The sequence below is a fragment of the Danio aesculapii genome, chromosome 3, assembly GCF_903798145.1.
Source record: "Danio aesculapii chromosome 3, fDanAes4.1, whole genome shotgun sequence".
NCBI classification, from domain to species: Eukaryota; Metazoa; Chordata; class Actinopteri; order Cypriniformes; family Danionidae; genus Danio; species Danio aesculapii.
Window position 1 is genome coordinate 8,895,043 of NC_079437.1, and position 14,040 is coordinate 8,909,082.

The 14,040-nt window shown below is 38.2% G+C and overlaps 1 protein-coding gene across 1 annotated transcript in view; it reads left to right on the forward strand.

Annotated features, from left to right (window-relative positions):
• The window catches only part of LOC130217136 (butyrophilin-like protein 2), a 70,783-nt gene extending 58,606 nt beyond the window's left edge, over positions 1-12,177 (forward strand). Inside the window, exons 3-5 of the mRNA XM_056449176.1 lie at positions 9,306-9,653; positions 10,219-10,569; positions 12,011-12,177. Coding sequence (XP_056305151.1) covers positions 9,306-9,653; positions 10,219-10,569; positions 12,011-12,177 — 866 coding nt within the window. The remainder of the gene's footprint in view (positions 1-9,305; positions 9,654-10,218; positions 10,570-12,010) is intronic.
• The last annotated feature ends 1,863 nt before the right edge of the window (positions 12,178-14,040 follow it).

The following is a 14,040-nucleotide window of genomic DNA, read 5'->3' on the forward strand; positions in this document are numbered from 1 at the left end:
ATATATATATATATATATATATATATATATATATATATATATACAGTAGGTGAGAGTTCAAAGTGGCTATTACCGCCGTGGCTTATACCGCCGCCGTTTGAAATAAATGCTGCTCTGTTTTTAGTGTAAGACCGCAGTTTGTGAAAAAGCCGCCAGGGGCGCAAAGGGACGGGATGCGAACGGAAAGAAATAGCCTTTACAGCAGCTTTAAATATGCTACTGTGCTTGTAAATGATATTAAACAATAGGTCAAAGCATTATAAGTCCTTCATTAATCATTTAAAATTTGTTAACACACTTTATTGTAAACTTTTTAAGTGCAAAGAGGACTCGTTTTGGAATTGAAGAAATAAAAGACAACTAACATGACACACACATTCAGTACAATAAGTAGTCTTAAATAAATAAATAAAGCAGTCTTTTAGCCTGCTTTTAGTGTTTGTCGTTTTGATAGGACTAAGACAAGACTTTTTCATTTATGTTTTTATTTATGTTTTTATTTACATTTTCGTTGTTGATTATATTTTACTATCTTATTTTATGTCTGAATTATTGTACATAATAATAAACGAATAATGAAAATAAATTAATAATGAAAATATGCCTAAATAAATAATTTATTTAAAGATATTGCGGCGAAACACTGAGAAACGGTCAGGGGCATGGTCTAAAGAGCTTAAGTTGAATGCTGCTTCATCAAAAGCAAAAAAAATAAATTGACCTACCTTAAGCAGATCACTAAAAGTATAATAAAAATAATTTTTTGCTCTCTCTCTCTCTCTCTCTCTCTCTCTCTCTCTCTCTCTCTCTCTCTCTCTCTCTCTCTCTCTCTCTCTCTCTCTCTCTCTCTATATATATATATATATATATATATATATATATATATATATAATTATGTATTTATTTAATTATATATAATTATAAATATATTCTTAATAACTTCCCAGCCACAAATATTAAAAAACACAACTTGTATTAAAACTGGGCGAGGATTAGAAAGAATACAATGCTTGTTATATAATTTAAAATGTTATTCCTCTTGTCCAATTTCTTTATGCACATTTTTTCACTCGCTACTCTGCCAGGAACTTCGCCGCTAGAGAGCACCTTCAAAAATCTCAATCTCATGGCTCATTCTTCACGAATATAGAATTAAAATAATGCCGCGTTTGGTTCATTGTGCATCCCGCGGGTGCAACCAACAAGAATTGTGCATTTTAGTTTAACTTTTTGAGCGTTAAAAGCAGTTCGGTGTTAGTTTTTATTTAAATATATCAAGCCGAAACTAAACAGCGCATTCTCTCCGCCTCCTCGTTCATAACCAGCGGGACCGGGACAACTGCTGAAGCAGGCAATAGAGAAACTCCGCCATTCATCATAATCTTTCTTAGCTGATGTTTCGGAGTCGAAAGAATATATTAAAGAAAAATGTTCTTTTAACAGTCCCTATATATTTTATCTTTTTCTTTCTTTTTTTCCTGTCATTTCTCTTCAGCAAATTATATTTTTTAAAGCTGCTTGATTCTTTTAAAACCGAAAGCAGAGCCCGTCAATTGGTGTTTTTCCATAAGATACGTTTATCCTACGATAATTTATCCTCTGATCCTTTTGCATAAAGGTTTTAATAAAAAAAACAGGTCACTTAATTACTTTCGATGTGCTAAAATATTTGTTAAACGAATGTTATTTAAAAAAAAGCATATGCACATATTACAATTGTAAAATAGTCTAAAATGCATGGTCTAATCAGAAATAAAGGAAATTAGTTATATTTAATGCATAAAATAGGCTAGCCTTTTTATAAATTGAGTTTAATTGATTTGAAACTTTTAATTGCATTTTAACGTCCTGTATAAATAATAAAAATTGCATCAGATTGACGAAAAAACGAATATTAATACCTGCAAACAGGGCCACGGTTACTTTTTTTCACTGACTGGCATGACTGGCAAACGCGTCAGAAAAAAAAACTGCTGAATCTCTGCGAATATTTGGTTAACTTATAAAACAAATGTCTGGTTTAGTGATGTTAGTAATGCATAGAAAAATGCAAAGCAGAATTCTCCTGAGCTCATTAAACCACTGATGACAGCGACGGAATCACTGGCCCACCACGTTCTTACGAACATATTTTATTTATTAAAGGTATTATTTCATTGACCTGAACATAACCAGTTATAATATAATTACTAACCCATCCTCTAAAGCAGGCAACACTCTATTCAGCTATGTTCTGTGTTTTTACTTAGAAATATTTTCTTTTTGGCGAATGCTTAGAGCGTAATATAAATATTTTAAATAACAGGTAGTAGGGGTGGGCGGTACACCGGTGTCATAGTCATCACCGGTGTGACATTGCGCCACGACATGGATTTTCTAATACCGTCAGTACCGTAATAAATCAATTATGCGCCTTGAACGGCTGTATTTACATCAATAATAGCTAATTCTAAATAATAAGGCATTCAATTTTCTTCAAACGTTCAGTTGTGGTCTGAATACATGTCCTTATACTACAGGGCTCGAAATTGCAACCATTTTGGTCGCATGAGCGCCCGAAATTTAATCTATGCGCCCTCATAATATATTTGGGAGCATTTGTGTGTCTGAATATAATGAACAGGGAGCTTTTGTTACTGCAGGAAATACAAACGGCTGAAGAGTGAAAAGTGCACAGGTTTGCAAACCTCCCCTAAAGTTATAATAATAATAATGGCGCAGATGACAGCGATCATGACATGAGGTAAATGTTGATCCGCCAGCTGAGATCAATCGAGTGTTTTCGGAGAAGGTGCCCGAATCTTGATGCGTTGCATTCACCGCGTGTTCAGCGCAAATGTCCGCTAAATATAAAATCTAACACTGTACACATCTCGCCAAAGAAACTCACCTTTACTAAGTTTACACTGAAACTACGGCTCATAACAAAGAGCTGAATTGCGCTGGTGGTCATCGCGAGAATCCTGCTCTGTCTGCTCATACATTGGTGCGGCTGACTCGCCTGCTTTATTCCACCAACACAGAGAAATGAAGATCAGCTCATAACGAGACTGAGCATTTACAATGACCCAAACCCAAACTTTTAAAGAGTGATAGAAGTGAGACCTGCGAAGTTATGTTTACAGTGTTATAAAAGAAAAAGGTAGGCTATTTAGTGCGTGTGGATTTACCGTAGACAGGCTTTCTGTTTGGCTAATGCCTAAAAATGTAACTAAGTAACACATTAATTTTAGCAACTATTTTTATTTAATTTAACATTTAAATATAATTTAATTTAAAACATTTATTTTTTCCTCGCTGATTTTGGTTGGGTAATAAAGCATGATGACTCAGATATGATCTAGTTTAGCTTGCATGTGTGGGCATATTTTGACGTCTTTACCTAAAACTTTAAACATTTATAATATTTAAAATAAAACGGAAAGAAATAAGGAGACTAACATAATTTAAAACACTTATTTGGTGCTTAAACCACCTTCAGAAAGTTTTGCCAGCTGTGGTAGAGCGCAACGGAGGCTCCACTGGAATGTAGCAGATGTGTTAAAACTTGGTATTATTTATTAATATGTTATTAATGTGTTTTTGTGTTCCTCGTCTTGTACGTCGCCGTGTTATTGTGCGTCAACGTCACGTTTATCTGTCCTTAAGCGCGCATATAGTCGAACATTTCTGCTCGACATCGGTAGAAACAAACTTCACAAGTTAAACTCCGCGGACACTGATGAGCTGCAAGATCTCGGCTTGCTCCGGATGCCTACCCATCCTCCGACCCCCACCTCACCACCTCGCCCACAATGGAGGCGCTTCAAGCGGCGCGAGAGGAAGCAGAAGAGGGGTAAGCGCGGGGGTATCCGAACAAGGCTAGCGGCTAACCCCCACAAACCCGCTATCCCCTCCATCATTCTAGCGAACATACGCTCGCTAGACAACAAACTGGACTACATCCGTCTACTTCGTTCATCACATAGGGCTGTAAAGGACTGTTGTGCTTTTGTGTTTACGGAAACTGTACATTAGTGAGCAGCAGACAGCCCACCCCGATGCTTTTCTCATCCTGGCAGGGGACTTTAACCATGCAGACCTAAAGAGTGTGTTTCCAAAAATACAACAACACATAGACTTTCCACTACGGGGCAATAACACAATGGACTTTGTTTACATCACACAGAGAGGAGCTTACAAAGCCTTCCCCCTCCCCCACCTTGGTGGACCACTTAACTGTCATGCTGCCTGACCGATCGTTAAAGTCACCAAACCGGTTTGCAAGGAGATACAAGTGTGGCCAGAAGGTTCTTCAGAGGCTTTACAAGACTGCTTCAATACCACAGACTGGGATATGTTCAAACAGGCTGCCACTCAAAAGAGCAAGAGCACCAGCCCCAATCATGTACACCTTCTACAGAGGCACTATTGAGAGCATCCTGACCAGCTGCATCACTGTTTGGTAAAGCCCTCTGCATAACAGCAGATGCCACCCACCCAATGCACAACTTCTTCAGTCTGCTGCCATCAGGGAGGATCCAGGCCAGGACCAACAGACTGAAAGACAGCTTCATCCATCAGGCTGTCAGGAAGCTGAACTCTCTCCCAGCTCTGCTCCCCGCTCCCTCCCCACCCACCTCCTCCCCTCGCACCTCTGGACTCTGACACACATACATACACAAACACTCACACTCACACACACACACATTCACTCACACACACACGCACACACACACACACACACACACACACACACACACGCACACACACACACACACACACACACACATACTCATACTGTCACTTTATCACAATTATCATGTTTACAAGTTCTTTTTGCACTATACTGTTCTTTATCTGCACAACTCTGGTTTACTGGCTATATGACATTTAGATGTTGCATATTATTCTGTGGTCTTAAGGAAAGTGTTAAGTATTTCAGCACATAAGAGCAAATATAGCTTTTAGCCCATTTCGTTGCGCTCGGCAGCTTTTCACTAATAAAGCTCTTCATGTAAATTTCATTTTTCAATTTTAGCACGTCATATAAAAACATCGCCCTTGCGCCCTCATTTATGATATCCTGCCGCCGGGCCTGCTATAGCGAAACTTTATTGTTTGAGAAGAAACAAAAACTGAAACTGTGCATGAAAACCTGGCTGGGAAGACGGCGATAACATGAATTTTCTGTTCTTCAACGAGAAAAAAAAATCGCAGACACGACACAATGACGGCGTTAATTATACAACGCAGTGTTTACGATCATATTAACAACTAACATTAATATCAATAACTCCTCTCGCTTTAGACTTTACCTTTTAGAGCTTGTTCTTGTCGGCGCAATATAAGTTTATTGCATGTATAGCTACGAATCAGATTATGAAGAATGATTAAGAGCATGCTTTTCCTTTATTTCATCCTTTCCGTAAGGTGTTTTATTTATTTATTTATTTATTTATAATTTTTTTAAATAATGATGACAATATTCACTGTCTAAGCATTCCTCGGTATACTACCAACAAATTACGCCCCTGTACACAAGTAGCCTACCTAAGTTAATTTACATTTCATGTAAAAAATAAGAAATCAAAAAAGACCAAAGTATTATGCTAAATATCCGTACAAACGAACATGTTTGTTGTTTAACTTTCGTTGATAAAACAACACATTACAGCCTATAATAATGTAGGCTAGTTAAATAGAAATAACTTTAACTGCTTGAAACAGTAAACATTACATTTTAGAAACTTCACAAATACTAATCAATAATAATATAAATAGTAACGAAGAACAAAAATATTAGCCTAGGCTTGTAACAACATAAGTCAGATGTTGAAAAAAAAACTGCGTCTCTCCGCCTTTTGTTTTTTATTCATAATTTAAATTCTTTGCCAGAAAAACTAACATGTTGACTTTGTTCGGTTTAAGCGGAGACTTATTTGAGATTACAATGTTTCCAGCAGCACTGAGACGGTGTGCCTGTAGCGCATGCAGATACTTTTTCGCAACCGTGGCAAAGAGGGTATCTTGCTCCGCCGCCTGCACTTCTCGGAAACCAGCTCTACATTGCGGGGCGGCGCGTTCTCAACTACCAAATATGCTGCTCCATTTCTCATCAACGTCTACTATTTATCAGTTTCTCTTTTGTATTTGGCCATTTTTGAAAAGGCCTCTCTGCCATACCTGGCTGGACTAGCTGGGCATTTGCGTTCAGTAGATGACACCGGAGCTGGCTCCGCATTTCATGGGCTGGGTGACATGACCGCAGCTCTGGAGGTTCGACGTGTTTGTCCATTTAACAATTATTTTTCTAAACAAGCCCAACAAATAGCTTCATCCTAATTATTGATTCGCCTTTCTCGTTCGCCACGAATCCAAAATGATTCCAGATTGGTGATGTAATAAAAGTTTTCCAGCGAGGTTCATGGCTGAACTTGAACTTGCTGTATCACGTCTAAGTTAACGTTATATTCATAAATGTATAGGCTACTTGGCAACAAAACGGAAAATGTGTGTTCTAGAGTGATTGTCATCACGGTGACCGTCACAGCCCTTACATATGACATTGCATACATGTTTTATAAGCTATAAAATGAAAGCCTCAGTTTGGTGCGGAGTTATCATTATACCAAAATCAAGAAAATATTTGGATTTGTTTGATTCGTAGATTGTTGGCTATTTTAAAAGCTGATATTATATAAGAACTATTAATAACTGTAATTTTCAAAAAAATAAATAAAATAAAAAAGGGGTTTGTTGGTTGTAGCCCACCCTAAATAATCAACAGCCTGCTTTTTTAAGTTTATAAAGCGGCTCCAGACAGCACAGAGGTAATCTGCATTAGCGCTGGTTAATGTCAACTCTGTGTGAAACTGTGACCAGAAATATCCTTCTTTCAATTTGCTTCTTTGGCAAAATGTGTCTGTAGAAACGTGTGTTTGCATGTGTTACCATCCAAAGAGTTAACAAATATTTGTTGTACATTTAGTGGCCGATCACAAAGCGCACGCCTTTACGTTCCAAAAACGCGCGGCGCACCGCGCTGCCTTTTATGGTTGACAAAAACAAAGAAGCCCTGCACTCTTTTGTATGTCACTAGAAAACGACTGAATCAGCAGGTGTGCGCGAGTCGAGTTGCTGTCGATGTTATAATTGTAATTTTAATAATATTGTGATATTCAAGATCTATAAATACAACTCTGGATAACTTGAAACAGCGACCACAAGTACTCTCCTCCATCTTTAAAAGTTTGCTATACTCACATTGACAACCCAAACCCCGCTGTCACCTCAACAGAAACCCTGCAGTGCTTTCATTTGACTGAACAATGAAACAGAAGTAACACGCTTTTCCGCTCGAGCACACAGCACACAACGGCAAAACTTGAAGCGCGCTGAGCGAGCATAAGATCATGTTTATTACTAAGAAAACTAAAGCAAAACTATATTTTAATTGAACACATCTGATCACATAAGGTACGCACAGAAAAGTCTGTTTAGTGTTGTGGAAAGGCAAAGCTGAATATCTGTGGTTAAACTGCCACCCAGCGGTCAAAGGCTGCTGGCGCACCAAGTACCGCTGTCGCCGCGGTATGAATGGCGCCATAAGGAACACATTGAAGTAGTAACATCTGTATATATATAGTGAGTATGGAAAGTATTCAGACCCCCTTACATTTTTTCACTCTTTGTTATAGTGCAGCCATTTGCTGAAATCATTTAAGCTTATTTTCCCTCATTGATTTACACACAGCACCTTTAATTGAAAGAGAAACACAGAATTGTTAATTTTTTGCAAATTTATAAAAAAAAACGGACATATAACATGGTCTTCAGTATTCAGACTCTGCTGTGACACTCATATATTTAACTCAGGTGCTGTCCATTTCTTCTGATCACCCTTGAGATGGCTCTACACCTTCATTTGAACACAGCTGTGTTTGATTACACTGATTGGACTCACATCTGCCACACATCTGTCTATATAAGACCTTACAGCTCACAATGCAGGTCAGAGCAAATGAAAATCATAAGGTCAAAGAAACTGCCTGAAGAGCTCACAGACAGATTTGTGGCAAGGCAATGGCCAAGGTTACAAAAAAAATTCTTCTGCACTTCCTAGGTTCCTAAGAGCGCAGTGGCCTTCATAATATTTAAATGAGAAACATTTGGGATGACCAGAACCCTTCCTACAGCTGGCCAAATTGAGCTATCGGGGGAGCAGAGCCTTGGCTGGAGAGGTAAAGAAGAACCCAAAGATCACTGTGGCTGAGCCAGAGAGGCAGTAAGGAGATCGGAGAAAGTTGTGGAAAGTCAACCATCACTGCAGCCCTCTACCAGTTTGGGCTTTATAGCAGAGTGGCCCGACGGAAGCCTCTCCTCATTGCAAGATACATGACAGCCTGCATCGAGTTTGCTGAATAAACCTGAAGGACTCCAAGATGGTGAGAAATAAGATTATCTGGTTTGATGAGACCAAGATAGAACCTTTTGGCCTTAATTCTAAGCAGTATGTGTGGAGAAAATTAGGCACTTTCTAAAAAAGTCTCATAGCTGTATTAGATCAAAAAGGGTGCTTCTACTAATTACTGAGCAAAGGGTCTGAATACTTATGACCATGTGATATTTAAGTTTTTCTTATTTAGTAAATCTGCAAAAATGTCAACAATTCTGTGTTTTTCTGTCAATATGAGGTGCTGTGTGTGCAGTAATGAGGAACAAAATGAATTTATATGACTTTAGCAAATGGCTGCAATATAACAAAGTGAAAAGTGTAAGGGGGTCTGAATACTTTCTCTCTCTCTCTCTCTCTCTCTCTCTCTCTCTCTCTCTCTCTCTCTCTCTCTCTCTCTCTCTCTCTATATATATATATATATATATATATATATATATATATATATATATATATATATACATATATATACGTACACACACACACACACACTTAAACATATGGAGTGATTTCTTGTACAAGAGGGCCAAAGTAGAGGTAGAGGACAAATCTTTTTTGTGCCATTACGAACCGTGTGATGAACAGATTATGTAATGATAAAAGGCTGCCAGACTACTTTAACCTAACTTCATCTGACAGTTGAGTTGAGTTAGTGTAATAGAGCAATAGTCACAATATTTTTTTAATCTTTAAGCAGTCTGTTAAAGTTTTACACTTCTTGATAGCGTAGGAAGAGATTTCTGCCAGAGAGTCAGTGATTGTCATCATCAACGTTGTACTTTCATCCCAAATTTACACTGGGCAAAATTATTAGTAGTATTATTAATGTGAATATTTCACAATAGAAACACTGTTGTCTTTTCATTGACAGAGTTTATAGTGAAAGGCTCCTGTGATCTTCAAACAGTTCCCCTGGGAAGTTCAGTGGTTTTGCCCTGTCAGGTTGACAAACACTTGTTAAAGAAAAGCCTGGAGGTGGAATGGAGAAGAGCAGACTCAGAGACTCTGGTTCATCTGTATCGAGATGGTGAGAGTCAACCAAAGAAACAGAATCAAGATTATCATGATAGAGCTCATTTCATTACTGAGGAGATTCAACATGGAAACTTCTCCCTCCGTCTGGACAATCTAACAGCTCAAGATGAAGGAGAATACAGATGTAGAGTTTACAATGGCCAGATGTGTGTGCATTCAGCAAAGGCCGAGGTAGTGGTACCAGGTAAGTGAAAACAACTTGGCTTACTGTTTGAGACATAGTCAATCTAATTTAGTAGTTTATATACATTTGTATTTTTAAAAGTTTGAAAAATATTATAAAGTAACATGACTAGGACATTATCATGAATGTAAATATCTGAAATTATTCAGCCCCACTAGACTGTTAATGTATGAATTCACTTTCAAAGTGTACAAAGTGCAGTATTTAATCTTATATAAGACCTTTACTCACGAAAGATTGTGGTGTTGCAGATGTGAGTAAATGTGTCTAAAGTGTCTAAAATGTGGTTTTGTTTTGAATTTACAGTATATACAGTTTTTGTAAAAACTAAAATATTGAAAAACTGCTATATAGCATTTGGCGTAGAACCACCAGAGTTATTAATTTCTGCTTGTGCATTTATGGGGGTTTTCTGCCTTTAACACCATCAAGAACAGGTTTCTATTGCAGAGAATATAATCTCAATAAATATGAATATAATGCATCTTCTGTGTCTTTGATGAATGTTTAAATATGCAGAACACTAAACACATATTTTTGACTCATTATTTATTTTTCTTTTAAGGATTCTTTGTTGAATACACTCATCAGACACTTTCTCCTCTGGGATCTTCAGTGGTTTTGCCCTGTTACGTTGGTAAAGCTTTACCAGTGGAGTATCTGGAGGTGGAATGGAGAAGAGCAGACACAGAGACTCTGATTCATCTGTATCAAGATGGTGAGAGTCGACCAGAGGTCCAGCAGCAGGATTATCATGATAGAGCTCATTTCTTTACTGAGGAGATTCAACATGGAAACTTCTCCCTCCTTCTGGATAATCTGACAGCTCAAGATGAAGGAGAATATACATGTTCAGTTTACAGTGACCAGAACTACATGTTTTCAGTTCAGAAGCATTTGGTACTGAGACTACTAGGTAAGTCAAAAACAAAAAAAAAGACTTGCTCTTGTGGTCTTAATCAATAGATTGATTTAATTCTTTACATATCTGTATAGAAGCACAGTTAGCACTACAAGTTGTAGCAGTTTTGCAGCAGTGTGCAAGTTGTATTTCATTAGTTAATTTTTTTTTCATCGAAAATTATTAAGATGTTCTTTAGATCTGTATAGAAATACAGTTGATTCAGTCTTTAAAAACCCTAGACTAGTCACAAATTATGAATTTGTACTTTTATTTTTTGTTCATTCTGCTGCCACAAAACACACCTCCTTTTTAGATCAGCACACCCATGAGTCCACAGAGTGGTGCAAATGGATTTGCTATTTAAACAACATGGCGCAAAACATGAAAATTACTGCTGCACTGGTCTGAAAATAGCAACAAATCACGCCATACAAGCCTTGTGCCTTATTGCGCTGGGTGTATATAGGGCCCTTAATGTAGAGTTGGACTAATTTCATAATTTCATCATTCATTAGACAATTTGTTTCATTAAAAACATTAAAAACTGGTTCAATAAAACCATTTAACAAAACTCAGGTTATTTGGTATGTTCTCTCCAGGAACTGCCTTTCGTCTTCATATGCTCCTTGTATTTTGTCCAAATATACTGATGTTTTTGGCTTTTGTTTTCTGGGGTGTTTCTGAAGGTGAGTGTTTATTATATACATTTTAATAAACTATTTCAATATTTGTTTAACACAACAGTTATTAATACATGTTTTTGTTTCAGGCACTCTGTTTGAGTCAGTCTCTTGTTGTGCTCTTTATTTTCTGAGGCCTCTCATGTTGCTCTGGGTGGCTCCATATATTAATGACTTCACAGGTAGGATTAATTTATGATTATTGATCAGTTATTGGTAGAAATACAGTATATGTGACCCTGGTCCACAGTCATAAGTGTACATTTATTCAAATGAAGAATGCATCATCTGAAAGCTGACTAAATATGCTTTCCATCAATGTATGGTTTGTGAGGATAGGAGAAGATTTGACAGAGGGACAATTATTTGAACATCTGGAATCTGGTGGTTCTGTGACTGTCACACAAAAAAGTTAGTCAAATCGCGAGTAAAGGAGATTAATTAAAAATAACAGCACATGCTGTAGACAAAGTTAGTGCAGAAGATTATCCAGTGAAATGGGTGAGTGCAGGGAACGTAAGACATAAACAGAAAGGCGAATAACCAGGAACCAACAAAGCTACACAGAAACGCTGGCTAATAAGTGATGTTTTATAAACAAATTTTGGGAGAAGCACGATCAGTTTTTGATGAGGTGAATTCATCATTTACTATCATTCCATTATCCCGTCAGCTCAAGACCAAACCCCCATAAATAGTCAAACACGTCATACCTCCATTTTCTCTTGACTTCAGCATTGGCACATTCAATCGATGTAATTGTGTCCAAATAGAAAATTCCCTGAGGATGGCACGGCTCCTCCTGCATCTAAAAACCGACGTCCAGTGCATCAGCACTAGGCAGAGCACATCAATAGAGTCCACAGTCTTAACTCGGGACCACCGGCCTTCCTGCAACGCCGCTACACCAGGAGTTCTTCCCAGATTCAGCAGCCGCTAGCCAAGATCAATCGAGTGCCAGCCAGCCGCTCTACATGGCAAAGAACTGACCATCTGACCAATGCCAAAATCACCATGACAGCGCAAGCTATGTCTCTGCTGCAGCCCTGTCCAACCCCCACGCTTGGTGCATTTCCACTACTGTGGGAATCTGTGTTTAGTATCGCCCGCAACACTACAATGCCACTGCTTTTGTGGCACGTCAATTTGAGTAATAACAAGCCTGTTCTTCCCTGCTTGAAAATTAAAGGTAGAGGCTTCTTATGTATGTATATATATATATATGTGTGTGTGTATATATATATATCTTAATCACATGTGCACTGTTTTAGGGTTGCATCAATTTAACAAATTCAGTTACTTTATTTCTATATCATTTGTAGCGTACTTCAACATAAGAGGCAAACACTAATGCAGCTTAACGCCTGTATAGTGCAGGCAAGAGAAATCAAATGCGATCACAATACTGTGTATAGGCTATAGCAGAACTCTAATGTCTAGGTGCTTAACATGGAAAAAATTTAATTATTATTATTTAAATTAGTAACGAATACACAGACATCATCATTGTTCTGCAAAGGAAAAAGTTTAATAAATTGTCTGAAAAAATAGATAAAGAAAATAATAAATAAATATAAAATAATAATAAAATTGTAACCATGGCACATGGAAGTGACGCTGACAACAGTAGTGCGGATCCACATGCAGGTTTAATAGCAAGGTCAGGTAAGCAGTGGTCAATACAGGGGCAAACAGATGTATACAGGCAATCCATAAACGTAGTCAAAGTAACAGGCAAGAGGTCAGATGGCAGGCAAGGATAAACAGATTAACAAGGCGAGGGTAAAAACATGGAAAAACAAGACAAAGTAAACGCGTTGTAATGTCACTAGATGTAAACAAGACTCGACGACTGGAGTGAGTGTATGTGCTGCTTAAATAGTATGTGTAATCAGTCCTTGACAATCCTCCGGTGGTGTGTGTGCAATCAGTCAGGATGAGGAACGTGTGTGTGAGCGGAGTGCATGTATGGAGATGTAGTCCATAAAATGGCGGATTTGTAGTCTGTAAGCTATTGTGCATGTTTACCAGCGATCTATGGAGTTTAGATTGCTGGTGATTCTGACAAAATAAAGCTGATAAGCAATCTCAGCTCAGAAATCCACCAGTTCTGAAATCAATCAGAATGAAGTCAAACTTATCCTGTCTACTTTTCACAACAATTGGTTGTCAACTTGCAAATTTTACTTGATAAAAATGATGGAATTCCCTTCAAAGCCTTTAGCTACTTCTTAATGCTCTCTTCGCACCGCTTTCAGTTTCTTTAAGTCTATCATTTAAGTTTTCCATAGGAATTAATTGGAAACGTCAGTGGAAATACACAATCAGTCCTCTTTTATTATTCCAACTCCTAACCCTTTTCCTTATCTTTGGTCCTCAGTCCCTCCAACTAGTTCTATCTTAAGGTCACCCCCGCTAGCTGCGAAAGTTCCAGTGCCTGCCATTCCCCCTCCCACCGTGTTACCTGCACCTGGGGCTGACCCAACCACAAGGCTGCCTCTGTTATTGGTGCTAGTACCCATTGTTTCCCCTCTTCTTCCCTACGACTTATCCACCAGATCCCAGCCTACAACCCCTACCAACATTGCCCTAACGAGTGGCTCTACAAGCCACCTACATAGTGCAAGCTCGACTCCTCTAGCTCAATGCCCTACCCAGTTCCAACATCTAATTTCCTCCACTGGAAGCTTCAAATTCACACACCCACTCCCCTCCCTCACATCGCACCAACATCATTGTCCAATACAGGCATGAGGCCGCTTTCGCTAGCATGTCCATGTCCACATTTCCATATCTACAATTC